Source organism: Salvelinus sp. IW2-2015, unplaced genomic scaffold (genome assembly GCF_002910315.2).
Source record: "Salvelinus sp. IW2-2015 unplaced genomic scaffold, ASM291031v2 Un_scaffold1085, whole genome shotgun sequence".
Classification (NCBI taxonomy): Eukaryota; Metazoa; Chordata; class Actinopteri; order Salmoniformes; family Salmonidae; genus Salvelinus; species Salvelinus sp. IW2-2015.
Window position 1 is genome coordinate 106,479 of NW_019942722.1, and position 13,480 is coordinate 119,958.

A 13,480-nucleotide genomic window follows, 5' to 3' on the forward strand; every position below is an offset into this window, starting at 1 on the left:
CCGACCCCACTACTATTATCAATTATGTGGTTTAGAGCTGTCGGTGTGTATGCTAGTGCTTGCTTGCGTCTGTTAGTGAGCGGTGGGTTTTTTAGAGCTGTGGGGTGTGTTTAGAGCTGTGAGGTGTGGTGGTGTTTTAGAGCTGTGGTGTGTTTAGAGCTGTGGTGTGTGTTTAGAGCTGTGGGTGTGTTTTAGAGCTGTGGTGTGTTAGAGCTGTGGGTTGTTTTTAGAGTGGTGTGGTAGAGTGTGGGTGTGTTTTAAAGCTGTGGGGTGTGGTTTTAGAGCTAGTGTGATGTTTGTAGAGCTGTGGGGTGTTTTAGAAGCTGTGGTGTGTTTTAGGCTCGTGGTGTGTTGTAGAGCTGTGGGTGTGTTTTAGAGCTTTGGTGTGTGTTTTTATGAGCTGTGGTGTGTGTTTTGAGAGCTGTTGGGTGTGTGTTTTAGAACTTGTGGTGTGTGTTTTGTGGTGTTGTTTAGAGCTGTGGTGTTTTTTAGAGCTGTGGTTGTTTTAGGCTGTGTGTGTTTTTTTAGAGCTGTGGCTGTCGTGTTTTAGAGCTGTGGTGTGTGTTTTAGAGCTGTTGGTGTGTGTTTAGAGCATGTGGGTGTTTGTTTTTAGAGTCGTGGTGTGTGTTTTAGAGCTGTTGTGGGCTGTTTTAGAGCTGTGGTGTGTTGTAGAGTGTGGGTGTTTTAAGAGCTGTGTGTGTTTTAGAGCTGTGGTGTGTTGAGGCTGTGGGGTGTTTTAGAGCTGTGGTGTGTGTTTTAGAGCTGTTGGGTGTGTGTTTTAGAGCTGTGGTGTGTTTTAGAGCTGTGGTGTGTTTTAGAAGCTGTGGGGTGTTTTAGAGCTGTGTGTGTGTTTTAGAGCTTTGGTGTGTGTTTTAGAGCTGTGGGTAGTGTGTTGTTAAGCCTGTGGGTTGTGTGTTTTAGAGCTGTGGTGTGTTTTAGAGCTGTTGGTGTGTGTTTTTTAGAGCTGTGGTGTGTGTTTAGAAGCGTGTGGTGTATTAGTGTGGTTTTAGAGCTGTGGTGTGTTTTAGAGCTGTGGTGTGTTTTAGATCTGTGGCTGTGTTTTAGAACTTGTGGTGTGTTTAGCAGCTGTGGGTGTGTTTAGAGTCGTGTGGTGTGTGTTTTAGAGCTGTGGGGTGTTTTAGAGCTGTGGGGTGTTTTAGAGCTGTGGTGTTGAGCGTGTGTGTTTTAGAGCTGTGTGTGCTGTTTTTAGAGCTGTTTGGTGTGTGTTTTAGAGCTGTGGGGTGTTTTTTACGAAGCTGTGGGGTGTGTTTTAGAGCTGTCGGTGTGTTTTGAGCTGTGTGGTGTTTTAGAGCTGTGGTGTGTTTTAGAGCTGTGGGTGTTTTAGAGCTGTGGGGTTTTAGAGCTGTGGTGTGTTTTCGAGCTGTGGTGTGTTTTAGGAGCGTTGGTGTGTTGTTTCGAGCTTGGTGTGTGTTTTGAGCTGTGTGTGTTTTTAGAGCTGTGGGTGTGTTTTAGAGCTGTGTGTGTGTTTTAGAGCTGTGTTGTTGTGTTTTAGAGCGTGTGTGAGCTGTGGTGTTTTAGAGCTTGTGGGTGTGTTTTAGAGCTGTGGTGTGTAGGGGTGTGTTTTAGAGCTGTCTGGGGTTGTGTTTAGAGCTGTGGGGATTGTGTTTTAGAGCTGTGGGGTGTGTTTTAGAGCTGTTGGTGAGGCTGTGGTGGGTGTGTTTTAGAGCTGTGGGTGTGTTTTAGACGCTGTGGTGTGTGTTTTAGAGCTGTGGTGTGTGGGGTGTGTTTTAAGCTGTGGTGTGTGGGGTGTGTTTTAGAGCTGTGGTGTGTGGGGTGTGTTTTAGAGCTGTGGGTGTGGGGTGTGTTTAGAGCTGTGGTGATGTTTTAGAGCTGTTGGGGCTGTGTTTTAGAGCTGTGGTGTGTTTTAGAGCTGTTGTGTTTTAGAGCTGTGGGTGTGTGTTTAGAGCTGTGGGTGTGTTTTAGAGCTGTGGTGTGTTTTAGAGCTGTGGGGTGTGTTTTAGAGCTGTGGCGTGTGTTAGAGCCTGGTGGGTGTTTAGAGCTGTGGGTGTTTTAGAGCTGTGGTGCTGTTTTAGAGCTGTGGGTGTGTTTTAGAGCTGTTTGTGTGTTTCGAGCTGTGGTGTGTGTTTTAGAGCTGTGTTGTGTGTTTTAGAGCTGTGGGGTGTGTTTTAAAGCTGTGTTGTGTGTTTTAGAGCTGTGTTGGTGTTTTAGAGCTGGGGTGTGTTTTAGAGCTGTGTGGTGTTGTTTTAGAGCTGTGGGGTGTGTTTTAGAGCTGTGGTGTGTGGTGTGTTTTTAGAGCTGTGGGGTGTGTTTTAGAGCTGTGGGGTTGTGTTTTAGAGCTGTGGTGTTGGGGTGTGTTTTAGAGCTGTGGGTGTGTTTTAGAGCTGTGTATGTGTGTGTTTTTAGAGCTGTGGTGTGTGGGGTGTTTTAGAGCTGTGGTGTGGTGGGGTGTTTTAGAGCTGTGGTTGTGGGTGTGTTTTAGAGCTGTGGTGTGGGTGTGTTTTAGGCTGTGGTGTTGTTTTAGAGTTGGGTGTTTAGAGTTGATGGGTGGGTTGAGCTGTGGGTGTTTAGAGCGGTGTTGGTGTTATGTTTTAGAGCTGTGGTGTATGTTTTAGAGCTGTGGTGTGGGGGGGGGGGTGAGAGCACAGCAGAATGTAACAGTTGCACTGTAGTAGAAGTTACAGTTGTATAGTTCCCCATGAGGGTCTGTTTGTTCTTATCGTGTCAGCCAGACATGGCTCTACTTCATTCTATTATAGTCTCTATAGTCGTTAGCAATGCCACAGTGCAGCGCCCCTGAAGCTAATGTCTCTGTTTCCCATTGTTGTAGAATGTCAGTAATGATGATGATGTCATGAACTATCAGTACTGGATAGGCCTACAGCACTAGATCCATTAGGTCTACTGGGGTGCTAATGGGATCTGTGGCCAAGCTAGTAACAGCATCCGTTACATTACGTTTTAGTCATTTAGCAGATGCTCTTATTTAGAGCCACGCACAGCCAGTGTCCCAACAGCTCGTCTCTGAACAGCCCCCATACTCCACAGACAGCCAGTGTCCCAACAGCTCTTGTCTCTGAACAGCCCCCATACTCCACAGACAGCCAGTGTCCCAACAGCTCTTGTCTCTGAACAGCCCCATACTCCACAGACAGACAGTGTCCTAACAGCTCTTGTCTCTGAACAGCCCCCATACTCCACAGACAGACAGTGTCCTAACAGCCCCCATACTCCACAGACAGACAGTGTCCTAACAGCCCCCATACTCCACAGACAGACAGGGATGTACCAAGTGGTTGGACCGTCAGGTTGCCAATCTCCAGGGTCCTCTGAGCGATCTTCTGCCACGCTCCATCAGGGTCCAGGATCCACTGCGACGCCTCACAGAAGTAGGCCCCTGAGTCCTCCGGGGCCACGGCGCTCAGCCTCATCACGTAGACATCTCTCCCTCCATCTCCACTCTTCTTCACCAGCGTTATCTCTCCATCATCATATCTCTTCTGGTAGGAGTCCCCTCGGCCAGGAGTCACGCTCAGTTCCTTATCGATAGCTATGATTTCTCTCGGTGTCCCCGACCCCAACCCGCTACCACCGACACGCACGCCGAACGTGATGGACAGGTGGGTGTGCTGTTTTGATTGGACGGCGGCGGAGCAGGTGAGAGTTATCTCCGCCCCCTCTGGCACGGGTTGGCCAGTTAGAGACCGGGAGTAGCTAATCAGGAGAGTGTCTGGAATCACTGGACAGAGAGAGACAGAAAGAGAGAGAGAGAAAGAGACAGAGAGACAGAAAGAGAGAGACAGAGAGACAGAGAGAGACAGAGAGACAGAGAGACAGAAGAGAGAGAACAGAGAGAAGAAACAGAGAGACAGATAAGAGAGAGACCACGAAAGGAGAGAACAGAGAGACAGAAAGAGAGAGACAGAAAGAAGAGAGACAGAGGAGACAGAAAGAGAGAGACCAGAGAGAGACAGAAAGAGAGAGACAGAGAAGAAGAGAGAGAGAGAGAGAAGAGAGAGACAGAGAGACAGAAAGAGAGAGACAGAGAGAGACAGAAAGAGCAGAGACAGAGAGACAGAAAGAGAGAGACAGAGAGAGACAGAAAGAAGAGAGAGACAGAAAGAGGAGAGACAGAAAGAGAGAGACAGAAAGAGAGAGACAGAGAGAGAGAGAGACAGAAAGCAGAAAGACAGAGACAGAAGAACGAAGAGACAGAAAGAGAGAGACAGAGAAGCAGAAGAGACAGAGAACAGAAAGAGAGAGGAAGGAAGGAGAACAGAAAGAGAGCAGAAGAGACGAAGAGAAGCAGAGGAGAGACAGAAGAGAGGAAGAACAGAAGAGAGAGGAGAACAAAGGGCAGACAAAGAAGAAGGAAAGAAGGCAGAAGGACAGGACAAGGCAAAGACAGCAAGCAGAAGAGAGGAAGAAAAGACGATAGAGAAAAGAAGCAGAGGACAAGGAACAAAAGAGAAGAAGGAAGACGAAGAACAGAGCAAAAGAGAACAGGAGTTATTAATTCACATTACTGAGAGACAGAAAGGAACAGATAGATATGATTACATACAAAGGTAAATTCCTAATGAGATTTTTGCTATAGCAAAGGATGTGTAGAGTTAGGGTTCACTCAGAGGAACACTGCTTTCGGTGACAGATTATAAGTATGTTTTATAGTACATTGCAGGGAAAGGTCAGAATAGATTGTAGATAAGAATATAATTTTTAGCCATTTTTTTTTCTCCCAATTGTGTAAAATGTAATTACACGTAATAAAGAATAGGCGTGGACCTAGATCAGTAAAGAATCGTGTGGAAAAGTATGTGGCCGGTGCCAATCAGATTTGTGTGATAGAACAAGGCAAGACACATTCTCAACCACACTGTCAGAGAGAGAGAACAAAGTCCACAAGATAACACAGACAAGCCTAACTAGGACCAGGAAAAGGAAAAGGAGGACAGAAAAGTAAAAGACTGGTCTAGGATCAGGGCCTCCCTGTCCATGTAATCTAAAAGGACCAGTATTCAGTCAAAGAGCTGGTCCTAGGATCAGGGCCTCCCTGTCCATATGTAATCTTATCCATTATAGTCTATAAGGAAAAAGGGATCCAGATTCATCACTCGTTGTGTGAGACGCTTTGTGAATCCAGGCCCAGACCTACCGACCTTTGACAGCGACCGAGGCACTGTAGTTGCCTTGGTATTTGGAGTCTGTGCTGGGTGTGTAACACTCGTATCGTCCCTGGTCATCTGCGTGTAGCCTCTGGAACACCAGCCTGGCCTTGTCCCCCGAGTCCCTCTCCACCCTCACCTCCCCGGACCTCACCCGCGCCTGGAAGGACAGAGTTAGATTAGGGCTGCACGATGTGGCTRATAATCAAACTGCCATTTTTAAACCAAATTTTGCGATTACGATTTTACTTGTGATTTTGATTAAAACACTTGGAACTGTTATAATTWGTATTTCAATTCTGTAGTTGGTGTTGTCTTGACAACCAATGACAAAGACAGGTACAGTAGAGGTTGTTGTGACAGGGTAGGAACCAAAGTGTTGGTCAGAGTTTACCAAGGGACCCTTATTACATGTGAATTTTACATGAATTGTGTAAAAAAAAGAAGGACTTTGCATACATCAATTTCGATGAATTGTGCAGCCTTAAGTTAGTTTAATTGATTAGTCAAAATAAACACATTTAAGAGATATTTTCCATTGGTGAACAGAGATGTGAGTTTAAATAATTTCATGTACAGCTAAAAGTTACCCAACAGCCCCAATAGAGAAGTAAGCATACGGTACATAGCTAGCATACTTGCACGCCCACCTGTTMCTGTACTTTGATGGAAAACTCAGAKTCATTAGTTTAAAATGAACATAGATGTCTGGCAGCTAGGGCCAACTAGTCCTAACCATCTAGACCAAATCAATTCTGAAAAAGCCTGTGTTGAACTCCTCCCTACCTGGAAGGGTGCGTAGGGAAACCCGGGGTCCCTGGTAGAGATCACCCCCATCTGTCTCCCCTGGGAGTCCTCCCTGTACAGGAACCACTCAAAGTCCTGCGTTCGCGAACCCTCGTAGCCTGATACAGCACAGGGGATGGAGAGGGAGAACCCTGCCACGCGGTATAGGGGACCGGAGGGAAGGGTTACCTCGCGACACAGGGTGTACTGAACCGACTGGAGAGAGGAACAGAGAAAAAGAGAGATGGGAGAGGAAAGGAGAGAGAGAGAGAGAGAGAGAGGAGAGAGAGAGAGAAGAGAGAGAGAGAGAGAGAGAGAGAGAGAGAGAGAGAGAGAGAGAGAGAGAGAGAGAGAGAGAGAGAGAGAGAGAGAGAGAAAGAGTGTAAGGTAGAGAGAGAGGGGCAGAGAGAGACAGAGAGAGGGAAGATGAGATGAGAGGAGGGAGAGGGAGCAGAGAGAAGAGAGAGAGCGAGGAAGAGAGAGAGAGAGAGACACAAATAATGCATGCAGAGCAGAATTAGGCCGATACCCCATAATTATCAAAATCCAGAAAAGAGCCGTTAATTCTACAACCACTAAAAGGAAGCGATTCCCAACACCTTCCATAACAAGCCATCACCTACAGAGAGATGAACCTGGAGAAGAGTCCTAAGCAAGCTGGTCTAGGGCTCTGTTTACAAACACAAACACACCCCACAGAGCCCCAGGACACAAGCACAATTGACCTGCAACGCTCAAATATGGGAAACAAAAGGATAATTGACTTGAACACGATTGTGAAAGAATTAACAGAAAAACAGAGCAAACTAAGAAATGCATTTGGCCTAAACAGAGAGAGTTACACAGTGGCAGAATACCTGACGACTGTGATGGACCCAACTTAAAGGAAAAGCTTGACTATGTACAGAACTCAGTGGAGCATGAGCTTGCTGATTGAGGAAAGGCCGCCGTTTGGCAGGACATGGTTCAAGAGAAGACAGGCTACTGTGCACCACGCCCACAAATGAGTGTGGGAAGGCTGAGCTGCACTTCGCCTAACACTCGCTGCCCAAGTGTATGACATATTAGATGAGAATATTTTCCCTCAGATTAACACAGATCCACAAAGGAATTGAAAACAAAGATCCAATTTGATAAACTCCCATATCTATCGTGGGAGACATTCCACAGTGTGCGCAATCACAGCAGCAAGATTTGTGACTGGTTGCCACAGAAAAGGGCAACAGTGAAGGAACAGAACACCATTGTAAATACACACCATATTTAAATGCTTATTTATTTAAACTGTGATGCTTTAACCATGTTGTACATATGTTACAAACTGGTGTATATGATTATAAGCATGTGTAATGTTTTAATTTGTTTTGCAACTTCTGTTATGTGTAATGGTTTACTGGTTAATTTGTATTGTTTATCTTTTCACTTTTGTATAATATCTACCTCACTTGCTTTGGCAATGTTAAACAATGTTCCAGCAATAAAGCCCCTTGGATTGAATTGAAGATTTGAATTTGAAGAGAGAGAGTAGGGAGAGAGCCAGAGGAGGAGAGAGTAGGGCAGATAGAGAGTAGTGGCAGAAACAGAGAGAGAGAGAGAGAGAGAGAGAGGGCAGAGAGAGCTGAGAAGAGAGAGTAGGGAGAGAGAGAGTATGGGCAGAGAGAGATGGGGCCAGAGATGACAGGAGCGATAGAGAGAGAGAGACCTTGTATAGAATACTACCCATATTATGTTTATTATTTTCATGATTGCACATCGAGAGAGAGGGAATGTACTTAGTACCGAGCCCAAGAAGTTTGGACGCCTACTCTTTATTTTTTTTATTTTTACTATTTTACATTGTAAAAGCGATAGTGAAGACAAAAGATATGAAATGAAGCACATATGAAATCATGGTATAACCAAAACACGGTTCATTATTTAGATTTTTCTTCAAGGTAGTCCACCGCTTTGCCCTTGATGACAGTCTTGCCTTCGATCTTTAACAGCATGGCTACCACAGCATTTGCAAGCAATACGCATCCCATTGGTTTTGCGGTTAGTGGGATCTAACATTTAGTTTTTCAACAGGAAAATGACCCAACACACCGTCCAGGATGTGTAAGGACTATGTTTGACGAAGGAGAGTGGAATGGAGTGCTGCATTCAGGATGACCTGGCCTCCCGACAATGCACGGCCGACTCGAATCACTTGAGAGGTGTTTTGGGGATGAGGTTGACCGCAGACGTGAAGAAAAAGCCGAGCAACAAGTTTGCTCAGCATGAATGTGGGAACCACTTCAAGACTGTTTGGAAGAAGCAGTTCCAAGGTGAAGCTAGTTGAGAGAAAGCTCGAAGGAGTGTGCAAGCTGTCATCAAGGCAGTAAGGGTGGCTACTTTTGAAGAATTTCAAGATATAAAATATATTTTGATTTGTTTAACACTTTTTTGGTTACTACATGATTCCATATGTGTTATTTCATAGTTTTGATGTCTTCACTATTATTCTACAATGTAGAAAATAGTTTTAAAAAATTAAGAAAAACCCTTGAATGAGTAGGTGTGTCCAAACTTTTGGCTTGTACTGTATGTCATGTCAGTCACGCTGTGTAGGTTTGGTATGTTCAGTGACACACCACCAGTCAATACACTGACAGACCGGCTGAACCAATATGTAGGCTAWTGTACAGAAGATCAATATGTTACTTAGCCCATTATAGAAAGATGGAATTTAATCTAGCTTCAGGCATGGGTACATTTTTGTTTTAATCATTGGTTTGCTGGGACATGTTATTCACATCACATAATTGCACAATTAAAATCATAGTAATATTTATTTCACAGCACAAGACTACATATCCTGTCATGTCAATATACTTCCTCTAACTTCTACAAAATAGTTTTGAGGTCAGACAAAACCATGTTCCAGTTTCAGTTCTTTACTTCCAGTTCTTTAGTTCCAGTTTAGTGACAGTCTAAAACTGGAAACTTCCTTATCGACACTTCCATTTCCTTAAACTATTCCAATACAACACAGTGTGGTGTAAAGCAGATACATTCATGTTGGGACCGAAATGTCCCTGTTCGATGAGGAGAAACATGTCTCCAGAGTGAGACACTGAAACTCTGGAAGCAACCATGACACATAACCTAAATCTCCTATATCTCCTATGCCGACATAGTGCGGTGACATAGTGCGGTGACATAGTGCGGTGACATAGTGCGGCGACATAGTGAGGTGACCTGCGCAGGTACGAACAACAACTTACTACACAACGTAGATGGAACGTTGGGGGTGGATTGGATGACGACTCATGGGAAACTCACATCTCGCGCTGCCCAAATAATCTACCAGCCGATCCAGAACAACCAGAAATACAGGTGTAGGGTGCATTTCAACCCAGGCCTGGGAACCTGTCAGAACCTGTAGCTAATATGAGGTATAGGTTCTAGTACATGCTAATACACATAACAAAGGCGTGAATTAAACAGCAGGCCTAGAGATAATGAGCTGGTAGAGAGACTGGGACAGAGAACAGGGTTTAAGAGGATCAGGATGTCTAATTAACATAAGGCTGTAAGACTGATAGGGCTGGTCTGGAGCATAGACTGACTCAGCGCTGAGGTGCAGTCACTTCCGCCACTTCTGTCTGTCTGCATATACAGTCAGTCAGTCAGTCAGTCAGTCAGTCAGTCAGTCTGTCTGTCTGTCTGTCTGTCTGTCTGTCTGCATATAGTCAGTCAGTCAGTCTGTCTGCATATAGTCTGTCTGTCTGTCTGTCTGTCTGCATTCAGCCAGGGTAGTATAATAGATAATACATGTCCTATAATAATGATGTTATTCTGTGAGAACCCTCTCAGCTCATGTTTTCATGTGTAGATTAAATTCCCGTGCTGAGAGAGAGACTAGTGCAATAGGAGACTGGGCTGTAAATGCACCGACCACTAATAGATGTCGAAAGGGCTTAAAGCGAGTTGTAGAACATTTTTTTTTTTTAACTCTATATGTCAGATGACAACCACAGATCTCTACTGATATCCAACGCATGCAATAATGCGAACATTAATCAGACCATATGCCAGGCTGCGATGGGACAAAATGTTACCTCACCATACAATAGCCCAACTGACAGATGGCACACGGTTTTAGGGCACGTAGTACGAAACATTAGCAGGTAGGCCTAGTAGCTCGGTTAGATAGCTTTCTGAGAAATGACTCACCCCATTGTAAACAGATGAGAGCTGCTGTCCGTCGCCACGAAGCCATCATCATCCGTCCCGATGCCCCGCTGCAGATGGATTATGTCGATTCAAATTCCTCTACTCGTCTCTGTGGTTGTATCGGAATACATTCCCTCTCTCGTTCAGTTCAATCAATGAGACATCAACATCAATGTAACGTTACATCCACTTGACATTACATTATGGAACGTTAAAATATCCGATAGGCTACAATGCAATGTTGATTTAGTAGTCCCGATGTTTAGCTAGCTAGCCAACCATTCAAGCTAACAATATTCATCCACTGTAGCTATTACACATTCAGTACATTCAATTTCTCTTACATTAGAATGCCGTCTCTGTAAACCGGAATAGCCTAAATAATATTTCGCACACGTAATGACCAATTCATTTTTTCTCTAGCTAAATATTTGCCTAAGCACCCTTTTTCATCAAACATGCTGTCCGAATGCAATCGCTGTTGGTATCATAGGGGGCGAGGGTGGGGCAAGGGAGGGTGAGGCAACGGGGGGACTCCGTAGTGTAGGGAGGGGTTTCTGGCAAGGAAAACCATCAAATAGAAGACAGCGAATCATTGGCCGACAAAAAATAATAGATGACATTTTAAGCCAATGAAAACTGAATGCGCTGAAATTGGTTAAACCAATCAGCTCGTCCATATAGCTCCGAATCGGCGCCAGAATCTAGGGCGGCCCCGCCTCCCCTTGTCCACTGTTTTGTATGCAACATAGAGAATGATAGAAAAGCATCCCTATATTGTTCAGATTATGGCGTCTGTGAACCCACTTGCAGCGCCGTTGAGGCAATCTCCATTTAGAAGTAGTTAATTTTTCTCCACGATTGTCTGATCCCTCCTGATGACACGGTTGAACATGACTCCAACAGKGTCATCAAGAGGGMTCAGAAATAAAGCTGGAAGWCCCACGCAGTTGWCTACATTAAAATGGTGGAAGCCTTCTGTGACGCTGGCCATGCTAAAATTGTATTTTGGCTACTAGACGCCACTTATCATCCTCTATGGAATGCAATGACCGATGTATCCTGCCAAATGCATTATTTCCRTAAGAAAAACACTATTGTTCCAATYATTATGGGAGAAACAGGCTTAGACACAGACGGTGTCCCAAACCTACAACGATGTTGCCTTTAAAGGCAGGACGTTAAAATCGTCTCTCCCATTCCCAGAAATAAGACCACAGACTGGACCTTAACTAGAACGTTACTATTATCACAATAAGCATTGTAATAATGACGTGATAATGTTAATAAGACCACTAAATATAGGATGTTTCCTGAGAACTAGTTGTAACAGCACCAGATAGTACAGACAGGAACTAGTTGTAACAGCACCAGATATTACAGACAGGAACTAGTTGTAACAGCACCAGATATTACAGACAGGAAACTAGTTGTAACGCACCAGATATTACAGACAGGACTAGTTGTAACAGCACCAGATATAACAGACAGGGACTAGTTTGTAACAGCACCAGAATATTACAGACAGGAACTAGTTTGTAAACAGCACCAGATATTACAGACAGGAACTAGTTGTAACAGCACCAGATATACAGACAGGAACTAGTTGTAACAGCACCAGATATTACAGACAGGAACTAGTTGTACAGCACCAGATATTACAGACAGAACTAGTTGTAACAGCAACCAGATATTTACAGACGAAAGGAACTAGTTGTAAACAGCACCAGATATTAACAGACAGGAACTAGTTGTAACAGCACCAGATATTACAGACAGGAACTAGTTCGTAACAGCACCAGATATTACAGACGAGGAACAGTTGTACAGCACCAGATATTACAGACAGGAACTAGTTGTAACAGCAAACCATAATATTTCAGACAGGGACCTCGTGTACAGCACCGAGATATACGACAGAACTAGTCGTAACAGCACCAGATATTACAGACAGGAACTAGTTTGTAACAGACACCAGGACGAGCTTACAGAACAGGAACTAGTTGTAACAGCACCAGATATTACAGGACCAGGGATTAGTTGTAACAGCACCAGATATTACAGACAAGGACTAATTGTAACAGCACCAGATATTACAGACAGGGACTAGTTGTAACAGCACCAGATATTAAAGACAGGGATCTAGTTGTAACAGCACCAGAAATTACAGACAGAACTAGTTGTAACAGCACCAGATTTCACAGACAGGGACTAGTTGTAACAGCACCAGATATTTACAGAGCAGGACTAGTTTGTAACAGCACCAGATATTACAGTACAGGAAACTAGGTTGTAACAGCACCAGATATTACAGACAGGACAGAACAGCTAGTGGTAGTAACAGCAACCAGATATTACAGACAGGGACTAGTTGTAACAGAAAAAACAAACAGAAGATATTACAGACAGGAAGTTGTAACAGCACCAGATTTACAGACAGGAACTAGTTGTAACAGCACCAGATATTTACAGACAGGGACTAGTGTATACAGCACCAGATATTACAGACAAGGACTAGTTGTAACAGAGCACCAGATATTACAGACAGGGACTAGTTGTAGAACAGCACAGATATTACAGACAGGGACTAGTTGTAACAGCAACCAGATATTACAGACAGGAACTAGTTGTAACAGCACCAGATATTACAGACAGGGACTAGTTGTAACAGCACCAGATATTACAGACAGGACTAGTTGAACAGCACCAGATATTAAAGACAGGACTAAGTTTTAACAGCACCAGATATTACAGACAGGACCTATTTGTAAAGCACAGATATTTCAGACAGGAACTAGGTTGTAACAGCACCAGATATTACAGACAAGGAACTAGTTTGTTAACAGCACCAGATATTACAGACAGGAACTAGTTGTAACAGCACCAGATATTACAGACAGGAACTAGTTGTACAGCACTCAGATATTTACAGACAGGAACTAGTTGTAACAGCACAGATATTACAGACAGGGACTAGTTGTAACAGCACAGATATTAAGACAGGAACTAGTTGTAAAGCACCATATTACAGACAGGAACTAGTTGTAACAGCACCAGATATTACACAGGAGTGAGTTGTAACAGCACCAGATATTACAGACAGGAATAGTTGTAACAGCACACCAGATATTACAGAACTACTTAGTTGTAACAGCACCAGATATTAAGACGGAACTAGTTGTAACAGCACCAGATATTACAGACAGGACTAGTTGTAACAGCACCAGATATTAAGACAGGAACTAGTTGTAACAGCACCAGATATTACAGACAGGAACTAGTTGTAACAGCACCAGATTTACAGACAGGAACTAGTTGTAACAGCACCAGATATACAGACAGGAACTAGCGTA

The 13,480-nt window shown here is 44.1% G+C and overlaps 1 protein-coding gene across 1 annotated transcript in view; it reads right to left on the bottom strand.

Moving 5' to 3' along the window:
• The window catches only part of igsf8 (immunoglobulin superfamily, member 8), a 16,614-nt gene extending 5,948 nt beyond the window's left edge, over nucleotides 1-10,666 (bottom strand). The window contains exons 1-5 of the mRNA XM_070438663.1: nucleotides 10,128-10,666; nucleotides 8,110-8,117; nucleotides 5,931-6,137; nucleotides 5,139-5,304; nucleotides 3,269-3,718 (exon numbers count right to left, since the gene is read on the bottom strand). Of these exons, the coding sequence (XP_070294764.1) occupies nucleotides 3,269-3,718; nucleotides 5,139-5,304; nucleotides 5,931-6,137; nucleotides 8,110-8,117; nucleotides 10,128-10,179 (883 nt within the window). The 5' untranslated portion in view covers nucleotides 10,180-10,666. The remainder of the gene's footprint in view (nucleotides 1-3,268; nucleotides 3,719-5,138; nucleotides 5,305-5,930; nucleotides 6,138-8,109; nucleotides 8,118-10,127) is intronic.
• Nucleotides 10,667-13,480: the final 2,814 nt, after the last annotated feature.